At 39.2% G+C, this 12853-nt stretch overlaps 1 protein-coding gene across 1 annotated transcript in view; it reads left to right on the plus strand.

The window, feature by feature from the left end:
* Window positions 1-12853, plus strand: part of LOC150088292 (uncharacterized) — a 66975-nt gene that overhangs the window by 12451 nt on the left and 41671 nt on the right. The window contains exon 2 of the mRNA XM_090370684.1: window positions 5069-5197. Within this exon, the coding sequence (XP_090226810.1) occupies window positions 5069-5197 (129 nt within the window). The remainder of the gene's footprint in view (window positions 1-5068; window positions 5198-12853) is intronic.

Below are 12853 nucleotides of genomic sequence, written 5' to 3' on the forward strand. Positions count from 1 at the left end.
CTTATGTTCTTCTAAACTTATTCAACAGATGCCTTCAGAAAGAAGCTTTACCGGAAATTTGGAAGGTCGCTGTAGTTAAGTTGATCAGAAAGCCGGATAAGTCTTCTGCAGAGGTTAGATCGTACAGGCCGATCATTCTGCTGGCAAATTTGGGTAAATTTCTAGGGCGACTAATGGTCATCAGATTGAATAACCTACTTGTAGAACAGGATTTGCTTTCAAGGAGTCAATACGTTGGATTCTTACCAGACGTTCCTGCAAGAATGCTCTTGTGCACTTTGTCTCTTCAGTTCAAAACTAGGTACATAAATATACTGGCCGTTTTCAACGACTTCGAGGGCGCTTTCGACTCCATTTTGTGGGAGAGCGTCTGCGATCGGCTAGGTGCTCCAACCACCGTTACTTTTTAATCTGCAATTACTTTGCCAATAGAACCATAATAGTCAAGGCTAAACATAGCCAAGTATCAAGATCAGTATCTAGAGGGTACCCACAGGGCTCTATTTCGGTCCTTTTACGTGGAACATGGTGCTGCAGCAGTGGCTCACCCGGTCTTTCGATAACGTCAAAATAATAGCGTACGCAGACGATCTCACCATCTTGATAAATGGTAACTCTAGGGCCGATCTTGAAACTACCGCAAATTTTGTTCTCCTGGATCTCTACGATTGGACTGTGACCAATAAACTATAAAATCAGCTTGTCAAAAACAAAGATGATGATTCTTGGCTCAAAGTTGGATATCTCTCGTCCTCCGTTGGTCAAGATGAGCAATATTCGTCTCCCCATAGTTAAAAGAGAACAAGGTTCTAAGAGTAATAATTGATTCCCGTCTCAATTTTATTCCTCACATTATTATTATTATTATTCTTATTATTAGCTATATAGTGCAAGGAAGCCTGAGGCTTATGCTTTACCAGCCAAAAAAAAAAAAAAAAAAAAAATTCCCGAGTTACCCTAAGAGAGAGAGAGAGAGAGAGAGAGAGACGAAAAGTAGTAGGGGAATCACCAAGAAAAAGAAGAATGATGATATCCGCCTCAGGACCCTGGGTGTGCCAAGCCCATACTCACCAGATGTGAGCCCCTGGGGTTAACTTTGACAAAGTTATCATCTAAAATACGTACATTTACTGGTGTAATTGTTAGGCTGTTCTGTGTTGAATGGGGTCCCTCTAGAAAAACTGTAAGGATCTATTACAATGCAGTTTTTCTCCGTCTGGTCACGTATGCTGCCGGTGCGTGGTTTCACAGGGCATATGCAATCACTTCAATGCAAAACTCGCCTCCTTGCAGAGAACCATCTTGCGATGTATAGTTAAGGCATGCAAGACAGTCTCAACGCAGGGTGTGCAGGTACTGGCCGGAACATTACCTTTAGACTTGCACGTTACTTATAAAGGATTTTTATACAGACTGAAAACCAGTTTGAGACCGAATTTCTGGGAATCACCATCAACTTTCAAGATGATACTAAACGAGAAAGAAGGAGACTATGGAACGAGTTAGTTAATGTCTGGCAGTCTCGATGGGATACAGCTCCCGCTGGTCAAACAACGAGAAAATTTATACCAAAGGTTTCATTTCTCCTGGATAAAGGTGTTCGATTGTGGTTCTTGCATTCACATTTTACCTGTTGACAGGACATGGATCGATGAATCAGAGTCTTTTTTGGTTCAATTTATCACAAACAGATCTCTGTTCGTGTGGATCACCAGAAAGTTGGGATCACATCTTGTATCATTGCTCTCTGTATGATGATCTCAGACCTCGTCTTCATGCACTTACTAATTTTCAAATAGGACCGGAGTCGTCTCTGCTTCAAAGCCCAGAGTCCTATCTGATTCTTCAGGCTTTTGCTCAAGGTGTATTTCTTCGAAAGCGTTCAGTGTCGACAGATCTCAACAGGATGCCGCACAATTGCCCTGTTGATGCATAGCTGGTTAGATTTCCTTTAATAATGAATATGTAAATTTAAATCCACAAGAAGTGTAATTTTTCCTCTGGATTAGGTCTGCAGACAAAATTAAGTGCTTTCTTTCTTTTTTTTTTAGCAGCACCACTACTTTCTTTCTTTTATGTATTTATTTATTATTATTTTTTTAGCAGCACCACTACCTTCTTTCTTTTTATTTTACTTATTTATTTTTATTTTATTTATTGTTATTATTATTATTATTTATTTTTTATTGTTATTATTATTATTTATTGTTATTATTGTTTATTTTTATATTGTTATTATTATTATTAATTTTTTATTGTTATCATTATTATTTATTTTTTTATTTTTATTTTATTTATTTATTATTTATTTTTTTATTATTTTATTTTTTATTTATTTTTTTATTATTTTATTTTTTATATATATTTTTATTTATATATATATTTTTTATCTTATTTTTATTCTACATATTTTATTTTATTTCCTTCTACTTTATTTATTATTTCATTTTAATTTCATTTCTTTTCCATATACAGCACTATGGGTGGTCGTCTTTTCTTTTTTCCTTTTTCCTCAAATGAGTCCCCCAGAGGATCCTGGCCTACCTTCTGGCAACACCAGGTGGGTCAGAGTTTCTTTTGAGACAGTACATGCATTACATCGACTAATCCACCTTATTTTTGGACGAGTACCCAGACTCATCTGTTCAGGTGACTGATGCTTCTGGGTAGCCAAGCAGCCAGAACAGAACAACAGAACACACGCATAATACACACAAACCTATGTCATTCACTTTTCTGTCCCTTTTATAGTGTGGTACTATTCTTCACAGAGATATGAGGCGGATTTGAACTGACGCTCTAGGAGCCGCCCTTTACATATACACATGTCCACATGGTCCTTACACCAAATTAATCGGGCCTTTTTAATTTTTTGTATTTACATATTTGTTCTGCATTGTGACAGTTTTATCGCACAGTATTAGGGAGTAAAACTGTAACATGTGATGCCAATTAAGCAAACTAATAATGTAAATATACAGGGCATTTCAAAAGTGATGGTCAATAATTTAAAGGTGAACTGTACAGACTACAATATGCAAAAAAAGCCTAGTAAATATGGGTCCTTAAGTGAATTGTTTTCGAGATATTGCACATTTCTAGTTGGGATCCACCACTGACAAAGTGGACTGAACAGAGTTGGGATCGACCAATGACCTGTTTGTTTAGGTTATATTATGCTCATTCTCTCCCTTTCCCCTCTCTCAACTACGAGACGTAGCAGGCATACTAGTACTTGTCAAAGGATAGTCAACATGGAGAGAGAGATTACAACAACGAAGAGTATGCGGACATGCAGTTTATGTATGGTAAAGCCAACTGCAGTGCACTCGAGGCTGCACGTTTGTACCAAGAAGCATTTCCCCGCCGAAGGCAGTCCAACAGACGCACATTCATCAGGGTACATCAACGCCTTAAAGAACGTGGGCGCTTCGCAAATGGAGTACGAGCAAAAGTGCCCAGAAGCATAACACCTAATGCTGAGGAAAGGGTATTAGAAAGAATAAAAAAAATTCATCTGCCGTGCTGTGTCTTATGTTTGTTAATTGCATGTGTTCTATGGTCGATTTGTCTGTTTTGCTGAACGAAAAACCTTGCTATCTACACCTGAGACCGACTAACTCAGCCACGGAGTGAAAAAATCCCATTAAAGTTCCTCGCGTCATCGACGGGATTCGAACCCGGGCCTTTTCCACCCGTATTGGGAGGACGGTGGCGATACCACTGTGCTACCAGCGCAGACATGTTAGAAAGAATAGAATAAAATCCAGGAATTTCGACAAGGAGGGTTGCTCTGCAAGAGCGTGTAATGCGTCATAGCAGTGTGCGGCGAATTTTACAGCGCTAATTACTGTATCCCTACCATATACAGCTTGTACAAGGGCGCAGCAATACAGACTACCCTCCCAGAGTGCTCCCATAGTCAGTGGCGGAACTTCACAGAAAATGTGCATTATCTCGAAAACAGTTCATTTGCGGCTCGATGTTCACTTTTTTGCTGATGCCTGTTTTGCTTATTTTAGTTTGTACTTTTCACTTTTAAATTATTGACCATCATTTTTGAAACCCCCTGTATGTTAAAAACAAATATATATGCTAAATATCTAATATCTATCTATATAAATTTTTATATGAATAGCATAAGGCAAATGTGATCTTGTTAACCCCCAATATGTATATCAGTTCGTATTTAATATCTTTGATATTTCTTATTCTTGAGAATGTATAAAATTGTATGTTTAAATAAATAATGAATGAACGTTGTTGTAGGATTTTAGGCGCGACTTGGCCGTATTGCAATATGTGTGTAAATTGTGTGTGTTTTGTGGTGGAGTTGCTGTTTGCTAGATGAAAAATCCGAGTTTCTGGCAGTAAAGACCTTGCTTGCCCTCGCTACAGACCCATTAGCTCAGCCACGTTGTGAAAAAGGCAAATAAGAGTTTCTCTCGTCGTTGACGGGATTCGAACTCTGGTTTCTTCCACAAGTGGAGGACGGTGATTATATCAACTATTCTTTTCACCATGGCCAGAGTAGGCTATGCCGCGTGAAACTTTTCGTAGATAGAAAAAAAGAAAAATAGAAAAAACTCCAGCTTTTTATGGAAAAAGATAGAAAGAGAGAAGTTTCCAGTACAGTTTGATAAACATAATACAAGACATAACTTGGGTATTGCAGAATAGCCATTTTAGCTATTTGGTATGTTTTCTATATTGGTGCTAATTACAGCGAAAGAGAAAACAAGAAACATTTCAGAAACTCTTGTTTCCTTATTTACATTACAAAAAACTAGTAAGTTTGCAACGATTATGAGTTGTAGCACGGGCAGAACTTGAAATGTTTGTTTGTACTTTCACACTTTTCCTATTGAAAAATATAAATATACTTATTTATAGACTCACTTTCATTTATAAATAAAAATACACCCATTGCGAGTCAGCAATATTACCATTATGACTATTTTTCCTGTGCTTGCAGTAAAGAATTATTGAAATTTAATTAACTTTAACAGTAAAGAATTAATTAATCAATGAACTTTAATGAAATACTTACATCTGTATTTCTGACCAGGTACTTTCTTTAGTGTGAACAGTAGGACGATTGTGGAAAACGCAAACAAACAGATATCTTCTTCAAAAATGTGGTTTCTATGTATGCTCATGAGTCAGAAAGTTCCTCAATGCAGAAAAGGTATTTTAGGTGTGAAAGTTAAATTATTTTATTTATTATAAATTTATTAATTAATAAACCATCTATAGAAATAAAATAATAAATTATTCTGTCCCTGAGCCATTTTCTGTGTGTTGTGCGTGTGAAACGCCAAAACAATTAAGGCTATGAGGCATCGGACTTTGTAAAATGCGTTAAGTTTAACTAACGAAAAATCCGACTTTTGGAGGAGCCGCTTTGTTTTTACAAAATAATTCTTACTTGTCATTACCAGACAGATTCTAGAAACATTGTTGTCTTGTCTATAATAGGATACATGATAGTAGAGTAGTTATGCTATGCTATGCATAGCATAGCTACTTTAATTAATGAAGTGCGACGTCTTTAATCAAGACGTCACACTTGATTCAAGTGTGACGTCTATTGCTTGCCACAGAGACTGGAGGAACCTTCTATAAAAGTTTTTATCATTCAAGACTGAATTCAGTTTGCCTCCAGAAAACTGTATCCTTCTAGTAATTAGCCATCTTGAGTAATTTGGGAATCTTGTCTTCTCCCTCATATATCATGTATTCTAAAGATTCCTTCGGATATAACTGCAATCTCAGCATGACCCATTTGTTTCTTTGTTTAGTTTGTTCCTGTTAACAAAGGAATTAAGGCTATGAGATGTAAATATATTATCTGTAAATTGGGTGTATTTTATGACAAAGTTGCCTGTTTTTTTTGGATGAAAAAACTCGGTTTCCAGGAGAAGAAATCGAGGAACTCTCACCAGAGAGGAGACTAACTCAACACAGCGAATAAACATTTCACCCAACTTGATAGTATTCAAACTCAGGCCTTTTCTGGATGGTATAGAAGTAGACCAATCATAACCACCGAGCTATCTGCGAGGAAGACGCGTTTTTAGCTCGTTGAAACTCTGCACCATACGAGAGGTGTAGAGCTGCAACGTACCTGTCTCCACTTGGACTGAAAAATCAGCAGTGGTTGCCTTGAACTGTTTGATGAAAAAATTACCTGCTTCAGATGTCCTTGTTGTTTATATCACGAAGAATATTTATCAGACGTGTCAGTGAGTCCTTGGTTGATATCATGATGAAACAAATCGGTGCATGGTGAACGTTAGTGACTTTTTCCATTGGTGCAATAAATCGAAAACATTTAGAAAAATTATGACATCGGATATGGCCCCTATTATGGGTTTTCCCACCTCGGCAAGAATTGTTAATTCGCTTGACAGACCTCCAAAATGTGCCATAGTTGTTTTTAATAATGATCTCGTTGTTACCAACATTACGGGTTTATGCACAGACACTGTGACCTGTTTAATGATTTCCACACCCGTCATAAGTTTTTATGTTGCGTCTGTCTACTGTCTGCCAACTGAAGACAGACACTGACTTTCCATCGTTTGGACAATATATTTACTAAATTTGCTTCTAAAATCTTATAATAACAGTGGATCTAAATGCCAAATCCAACTTCTGGCACAGAGGTTTTACCGACCCTAGAGCCGCAAGATCTTAGACGTTTTTCAATGAATAACACTAAATGGAATAAATTCAAAGATTACCTTTCCACTATTTTCATTCCAGATGTTATAAACAGCTTAAACGCTATGATGGCACTGAAATTTACAAATTTTGTCCAGACCCACCTGTTTTTGGAAATTAGCGTTAGTAAAGGCACATGATGCAAGAAAGCAAGCTCATACACTGAGTGATCACTGAATTATGACCACCCCCTATGAAAACTGAATGCGACCAGTTGACCACGTGAGTTACAAGAGTGCGGAGTTAGCCGACCTACGTAGCATAGATAAGGTGTCAGTGGTTCAGTAGGTAGTAAGATTCTCAATTCCGAGCGTGATGGATAAAAGGAAGGATTTATCGGACTTTGATAAAGGACAGATTGTGGGTGCTCGATGATATGGTGCCTTGATTTCCCAAATGGCTGAACTGGTCCGAGAGCCGCCGTAGTTAAAGTGTACTAGGACTGGCGTCGAAATGGTCAAACAACGACCCAACGGCAAAACTGCAAATGTCAGCGAAAGGTTGATGTGAGGTGAGGTGAGGACCGGGTTCGACGACTCGTACAGGCGAGCAGGCGCAATACCGTTGAAGAGTTGACTACCAAATACAACATGGGACAACTCGGAACAATATCTGGCATGACCATGCGTCGCACTCTCACACGTATGGGCTATACCAGCAGACGACCGCTACGGCATCCTCTCCTAACCAAGGTTCATCGGCAAAAAACACTCGCCTGGTTCAAAGAGCATGCAAGTTTGACGTTAGAAGACTGGAAGAAGGTATGCCTTTCGGATGTCGCGTTATTTACTACACATCGTAGATGGTCGTGTACGGATTTGGCGTCAACAACATGAGGCTCTTGATCCATCATGTATGGTATCAAAAGTGCAGGCCGGTGGAGGAACTTAGACTTGCACCAGGGGTCTAAGTTCCTGCCATGTTTCACTGGCAGGAACTTAGACCCCTGGTGCATGTGGAACAACGTATCACTAGTCTCCGCTACCGTCAACTGCTTGCTGACTGTGTACACCCCGCTATGTTACACCTTTTCCCGAATGGCAATGGTGTCCTTCCAAGATGACAATGCGCCGAGCCATCGTGCACTTGTTGTGCAGGAATGGTATGAGGAACACAGTTCTGACTTCCAGTATATCGATTGGCCTCCGAACTCCACCGATATCAATCCCATAGAGCACTTGTGGGACACTATGGAAAGGCATATCAGGCGTCTGGATACACCAGTCATCTCCATACCTGCATTGCTGACCGCATTACACGCAGCTTGGTTGGCCATACCTCCCGAACGCTTCCGACATCTTGATGAATCAATGCCACGTCGGATAGCTGCTGTATTGAGGGCAAAAGGAGGACCTACGAAGTATTAGGTAGGTGGTCATGATTCAGTTATCACTCAGCGTATAGCATTAGCCAAAAAAAAAAAAAAAAAACCTCATTTCACCCATCCACTCGCTCCAAATGTTTGTTTAGTTTTGCCTTGAATCTATTTAAGCTATCAACTTCTACAACGACAGATGGAAGTTTGTTCCAGCATTCAACCACCCGCTGGCTAAAGGCAAACTTCCGCACATCTATCCTACAACTGGCTTTCCTCAGTTTGAATTTATGCTCTCTCAGGCGATTATTCTGAGGAGGAGGAAGAATCCCATCAGCATTGAGCATGCTCAAACCATTCAGGCTTTATATACCTCAATAAGATCACCTCGTAGTGGCGTACTCAACTGAGTACGCAATGGGGTACTCAGCCAAAAGAAATCAGACCAGACGAACTTCTGTTCCTTGGTGGCCTTTAGACTTAAGGAACCTGCGAAAGCAAGTACAATAGGCTAGAAAAGAATTCCAGTGACATAGGCACCTTTCGGCCGATGATATCAGAGCTTATAAGGAAGCTTATAGCAACCTCAAGAAAAACTATCAGAAATCAATAGTCAACTGCAAAGAAACATGTTGGCAAAATTTCTTTACGGAAATTGAATACACAGAACGTGGGGTTTGATTTACCGGATCTCCAGGAACAAATTGGTTTGCTGGGATGTTTATAACACAGTTAAAGTAAATGGACATGAGACTTAAGACTGGATGTGTACGGCGGAGTCCATAATTAACAACCTATTCCCCAAAGATATATCGGATCTAGATTCACCTGAACAAATGCAAACACATCGAGACAATGAAACTTATGTAGAACATCGGACATCGAACCATTTAAGTAGATATGTTGGGGGTTCAAACACATTTACATAAAGTCTAAATGGTTTTAAACTCAATTGCATAATACCTGGAGTGATTTAAACTCAATTGCATACTATACTCCAAGTACAGGTGTGAAAGTGATAGTTAGTTCTCATTTCTCTCCCTAGATGGCGCCACTTGCTTACCGAGTTTTTTTTTTTTTTTTTTATTATCATACCTGAGTCTTTTCTTGTGTGCATGTAAACTTTTTTGAAAATACATTTTATTACAGTATATCTTCTTAAGTTGTGTGTAAACCTTTTTATTGACACATTTCCTAATATCCCAAACTCAAAACACCAAAGAAAATTTCAGCCTTTGATAAAAAGAAAATACATTTTCAATTAGACATACATGTATTTATTCTATCAACAAATGAAAAAAACAATTTCCGACGTACATGTACACTTCAATCAACAAATTAAAAAAGTTCCACCTTTTAACTCGGACGAAACCTCGTCCCCGTCGATTTTATGTAGCTGTCCCGAATTTCAATCTCCACCTGGCAGTTGAGGAATGGTCTACTTCCGATTCCCCACCTATGACGGGGAAAACGCACGTTGTCTCGCTACTTCTTTCTTTTCGCTGTTGTAGGTAGCTGTCCGGAATTTCAATCTCCACCTGGCAGTTGAGGAATGGTCTACTTCCGATTCCCCGCCAATGACGGGGAAAACGCATGTTTTCACAGCGTGGCTCCATGGTACAGACTAGTGGAATTGTAGTTGAGCTGAGACCCGAAAAACGGTGAATGTCACGACAGACTGTACCCAGCTTTTATATAAAACGGTCTACACGTCCTGTGTTGCTAATTTTTTTTTTCTAGGCCACCACACGCATTCTTGTAGGAATATTTGTGTTAATTGTGTAATGTCCCAGCATGATGACTTCCTCCATCACTTTTTATTGATGACTTCCTCCATCACTTTTTATTTACTGAAGCGATAAACATATCAAATAATGTCATCGGAATATTTGTGTTAATTGTGTAATGTCGCAGTAAGAGCCACTTTTTATTTTTAAAAGTGACAAAAAATATTTTCTTTCGCAGTGTCTTCTCATAGATTTAAACCTTTATTGATCCTTTGATAAAAAGAAAACTCATTGTCTTGTCATAGTGTTTATTAACTAAGCCACCTGAGTCTTTTTTTCTTGTGTGTGAGTAAAACTTTTATAGGTTCGTTTCCTTAGAGATTCAATATGAAGATACTTTTTTTAATTAGAGCCTTTTTATTATTATTGTCTTAACTTATGTGTGTTAACCATTTTATTGACTCGTTTCCTTAAATCAAAAACTCAAACACCAAAGAAAACTTCTGCTTTTTAATGAACAATTTTTAAAAAGGTACATCTATGAACAAACAGTAACATTTTCAGATGTGTGGAAGCAGTCCATCCTCCAATCTTCAAGCTGCTGTTCCGAGATAATAATAATCACTATCAGGATGATGACAAATATAAGTAGTGCGATGTCTTCGACACTGTCCATTCCTACCTGTGGAGATAGAGAAATGTTAGCAGACTATTATAATCCTAAAGTAATAGGTAGTTTCAGTTCTATTGATGCTCTTCAAAAACATACTAAATTACCCAGACGTGTTGTTCGCGAATTCCTAGCTAGTCAACCTACTTACGTGAGACATCGACAGCAAAGAATTAATTTTCGGAGAAACCAAATTAAAGTTCCCGGACTTAATCACACTTTTCAATGTGACCTAGGTGACCTGTCGGCTCTCGCCGACTCAAACGATGGATATCGTTACCTTCTGGTTTGTGTGGACTGCTTCTCGCGATATTCTTGGGTCAGAAAACTGAAAAGCAAAAAAGCCAACGAGGTGGTGCAGGCATTCAAATCTATTTTCGAAGAAGAAACACCATTTTGCGTTAACACCGACCAAGGAAAAGAATTCACTAATGCTCCTCTTCGTCGGTTATTCCTTTCCCTTGGTATCAATTTCTATACAACAAGATCAGAAAAGAAGGCAGCTATTGCCGAACGGTTCATACGTACACTCAAAGAAAAAATTTATAAGTGGATTTCTTATTCCAAAAGTCAGAAATATATTCACGTACTCGACGATATTGTGGCTACGTATAATCGTACTACCCATCGTTCTATTGGTATGGCCCCTGTAAAAGTCACACTTGCTAACGAAGAAGAAGTGTATAATAGACTCTACTACAACCGTACCAAAACCCTGAAACCGAAATTTAAAATCGGAGATAGAGTTGTTTTGAGCAGCGGGTCTCACCCTTTTCGCAAAGGTTACTGGGGGAATTGGACGAGAGAAGTGTTTACTATTACACGTGTTTTGAAGCGTAACCCTGTTGTGTACAGTGTGACAGGCCGTGATGGTGATCAGATAGAAGGAACGTTTTACGAAACACAGTTACAGAAAGTTAACTTTGACGATAATGTACCCCCTGACGTCTACCCCATCGAAAAGGTACTTAAACAAAAGACAGTCAGAGGACAACGTCAGTTATTAGTCAAATGGTTAGGCTACCCACAAAGCTTCAATAGCTGGGTCAGCTCACAAGATGTTTTTCCTTACACTTCCCAGTAACGCTAGTATGGATCTACATCCCAGAAATTCTCAGTCACAATTCACAGTGGAACTGCCTAATGCTGTTTCTCTCTCTGGCAAGTGGGAAGTAGCACTTGCCGAAGTACACTTCCCTCTTTCATGGGATAATATCTCCGATGGATGGAACATATTCACTCTGTACCCCAAAAAGAAAAAAGAAGTCAGAGCGATGACAGTATTAAAAGAAATGTATACCAATTCCTCAAAACTTATCGATGATATTAATTCTGTCGACAGTGACATTCAACTGAAAGTGAAAACTGACGGAACGAAAGAACAGTTCACGTTAAGGGTGAAGAACGAGAGTACTGTGAAAATCTCTAAAGCTTTTACACAGGTTATAGGTCTCGATAGGGCATTTAGCGAGGATCAAGGAGGGTTCTATATTTTCCGAAATTATCACGTCGGCGAGTGGCTTTCCAAGAAGGAAATCACATTGCCTAAAGAAGCATCCAATAGAACGATCACATATCGGGGTGTGAAAGCAGAAGCTGTTCAGGTCTGTAAACTGCCACGAGGGAGCTACAAAAGTATACCACAGGTGCTTAACGCCATGATGAAGCTGGCACCCCAACTCGACGCAAAAGTGAACTCCATAGGTATAGTGTCTATCGAAATCGATCCATCGGTTTACCTTCGCTTCCCAAAAACAGGGCTCGGTCAGATGCTAGGTTTCGAAAAACTAGGCAGAGACTTAGAAGGTAGAGTTTACGCTAAGTACCAGGCAGATATATATAGGGGTGTCAGTTCCTATTTCGTCTATTGTAACCTAATTGAGGATCAGGTTGTAGGCGATACGAAAGCGCCACTGTTACGTGTCGTTTCGTTTTCCAATAACGGAGAGTTCTCGCATTTAGATTATTACCCACTCCAGTTAAACACGTTCCATACAGTAACCATCCAAGTGCGTACAGATAGCGGTGAATTCGTACCGTTCAGTGAGGGAAAGACTACAATTAAACTCCATTTCCGTGAACGATGAATGCGTACGTCCATTACTACACAATGCAAGCAGGGGGGAACCCCTACTTCGCTGGGCCCTCCATCCAGAGAGGTCACGGATTAGGAAGCATTTTCCGAACTGCATTCCGCTTTCTCACACCTATACTCAAACCTGCAGCAGCTTTCATCGGTCGACAAGTACTCTCGGCAGGACGAAATATCGTTGATGATGTTATATCAGGTGTTCCACCTAAACGTTCGTTTTTAAATCGTGTATCAGAAGTCGGGCAAGCCATTAAAGACAAGGTGCGTAATCAGAGAGGTGGTAAACGTAGACGTCGCGATATTTTCGATGGAAATTATGATGT

The sequence above is a fragment of the Mastigoproctus giganteus genome, chromosome 3 (assembly GCF_048544385.1).
Source record: "Mastigoproctus giganteus isolate SK-2022 chromosome 3, ASM4854438v1, whole genome shotgun sequence".
Classification (NCBI taxonomy): domain Eukaryota; kingdom Metazoa; phylum Arthropoda; class Arachnida; order Uropygi; family Thelyphonidae; genus Mastigoproctus; species Mastigoproctus giganteus.